Source organism: Porites lutea, chromosome 1 (genome assembly GCF_958299795.1).
Source record: "Porites lutea chromosome 1, jaPorLute2.1, whole genome shotgun sequence".
Lineage (NCBI taxonomy): Eukaryota > Metazoa > Cnidaria > Anthozoa > Scleractinia > Poritidae > Porites > Porites lutea.
Window position 1 is genome coordinate 8,052,912 of NC_133201.1, and position 2,138 is coordinate 8,055,049.

A 2,138-nucleotide genomic window follows, 5' to 3' on the forward strand; every position below is an offset into this window, starting at 1 on the left:
CAATCACTCCATCCACGTTAAAGTTAAGAACTAATAAGTGCTACTCTTTTACGATGGTTTTATTGCCGGCAGAGTCACGTTCGGATCATTGATATGTTCTGCTCTGCGAGGTAAATAAAAAACTGGAAGGAATATTGTTAGCAAGGTCATATTTTGCCCTTGTAGTTGTCAATCTGGCTGATCTTGCTGAGTCTTCTCATCAACTGATAGTTTGAGAGTTTCAGAATGTCTGTTTCTTGCTTACGTCATAGACCTGTTTTCGTCATTAGCATCCGGCGCTTATGATAAGCGCTGGGTGCTAATGATAAAGGAGGTATCAAAAATATAACTTGATACCGTTTTTTCGACATGCAGAACACCAGCCCAAATTCCTCGGTAAACTCGATTGGCTGTTCTCTTTCCATGGCACATGGCATTCCACTTATCATTATCAACGTTATCGTCTGCGTTTTTGGAACACTTGGAAACTTCCTTGTTTGCTTGGCTATCGCTACAAACTCTCGCCTACGCCGAGCCCCAAACTACCTTCTGTTCAGTTTAGCAACCGCTGATCTAATCGTCACCATGATAGGAGAGCCACTTCTTCTGGAATTCATCAGCCGGATAACATTCTTCCAAGAGTGTACTGCGAGTCTGCAACAAATTGTGTATTACGCATTAGCCGATCTTGCATGCGCCATTTCGGTCGCGCATATGGTGGCAATCAGTTTCGATCGATTCGTTGCCATTGCGTTTCCATTGCGTCACAAAATCTTCCTGAAGAAAAGGGGACAGAAGGTTATGCTCATAGCATCATGGTTTATTCCGATTCTTGGTGCTACTTTATTCTTCATCATTTCGCCAGCTTCCTCTTCCTACATATCCGTCGGATTTGGAATGTTTGTCTTCAGCTGTTTAAGTATTTTCGTTTTTCACTTCCTGGCAGTGGTATTTCTACTCCACCAAAGACAGACAAGAAAGCAGCTAAGTGCTCAAACATTTTCTTTAAAACTCACCCCTCGCATGGAGGTCCGTGTTGCTTGCACACTAGCTATAGCAACCGGAGTTTTTACCGTTTGTTGGACTCCCCTTATGTCTGCCTTTGCACCTAGTAAACCACTTGTAAAGTGGAACGGCCCTGCACACTTGTGGCTCCAAACCCTGGCTTTGTCAAACTCAGCCATGAACTTTCTGATTTACTCTGCTAGAATGCGGGACTTTCGATATGTATACACCGTTATCGCACGAACGATACTCCGCTTGTAGAGTGCTCGACATTTATACGGGTCAAGAATTCGCAACTAATAACAACTATCACTGTTTTTGTTCTGATGGTAGAGACCGGTTAAGTCACGTTGGGATAACCATGGCGTGAGGCAAATAAAAAATATTCAGTTTGCTCTAATTGCACAAAATATTGTAACCAACATATTTCTCTGTTATGGTTATCAATCCGACTGGCCTATCTTAGTATTGTAATGATTCCGTAGTTTAAGGGTTTCAGAATGGCTGTTTACGTCAGTCGGATTAAATTAATTCAAAGTGCTCCTTCGGCATATTTAATAATTTCTGAGATGGCAAGCAGTAATGTAATTATAACGATCAACTTCTGCCCCTTTTCATTAATGTACGTTAATGACAAACGAATCAAATGCCATTTTTATGACCATGACGAGCTCTGAAACGCGAAAAATTTATTTTATGTAAATTAGCTGACTGCACATGGAATGTGCAGCCAGCTAATTTCCATAAGTAATTCACAACCAAGGTCTGACAGTTCTAGGCTCTTGAGGTGTCGGCTGAATGCCGTAGGACTTCCGTAAATTGCCCACAAAATAGTAACTCAAGCTATTGTGAACTGAAATGAAAGTAACCGCAATATCCGATTAAAGCAAGGTTTAAATCTTTTAATTTTCTGCCACGCTAACAGCTCTTTCGATAAAACGGCATAAACATTTCACAAAGCGCCTTTTTCAGTCTCGGGCAGTAACATAGTATGAAATGGAGGTAAACTCAAGAATTCAGTTTTTTGACTGCATTGCAACTTTGAAACTATTAAGCCGCTGCCTGAAAGGCCGGGAAAATGTTTTTCGTAAAATTCGTACAAGTATTTGAAAAGTAGCTCCTTTCTAATTTAACATTACCAAATTTCAAATTTA

General features: G+C 40.7%; 1 protein-coding gene across 1 annotated transcript; it reads left to right on the forward strand.

Moving 5' to 3' along the window:
• The first annotated feature begins 348 nt into the window (after positions 1–348).
• LOC140941283 (adenosine receptor A2b-like) lies at positions 349–1,245 on the forward strand. Its single transcript, XM_073390299.1, has one exon. It carries the CDS (start codon positions 349–351, stop codon positions 1,243–1,245), a length of 897 nt encoding a protein of 298 aa, XP_073246400.1.
• The last annotated feature ends 893 nt before the right edge of the window (positions 1,246–2,138 follow it).

Excerpts from the sequence above, each read along its gene's own strand:
- LOC140941283 (XM_073390299.1), top strand. The coding sequence starts at position 349 with ATGCAGAACACCAGCCCAAATTCCTCGGTAAACTCGATTGGCTGTTCT.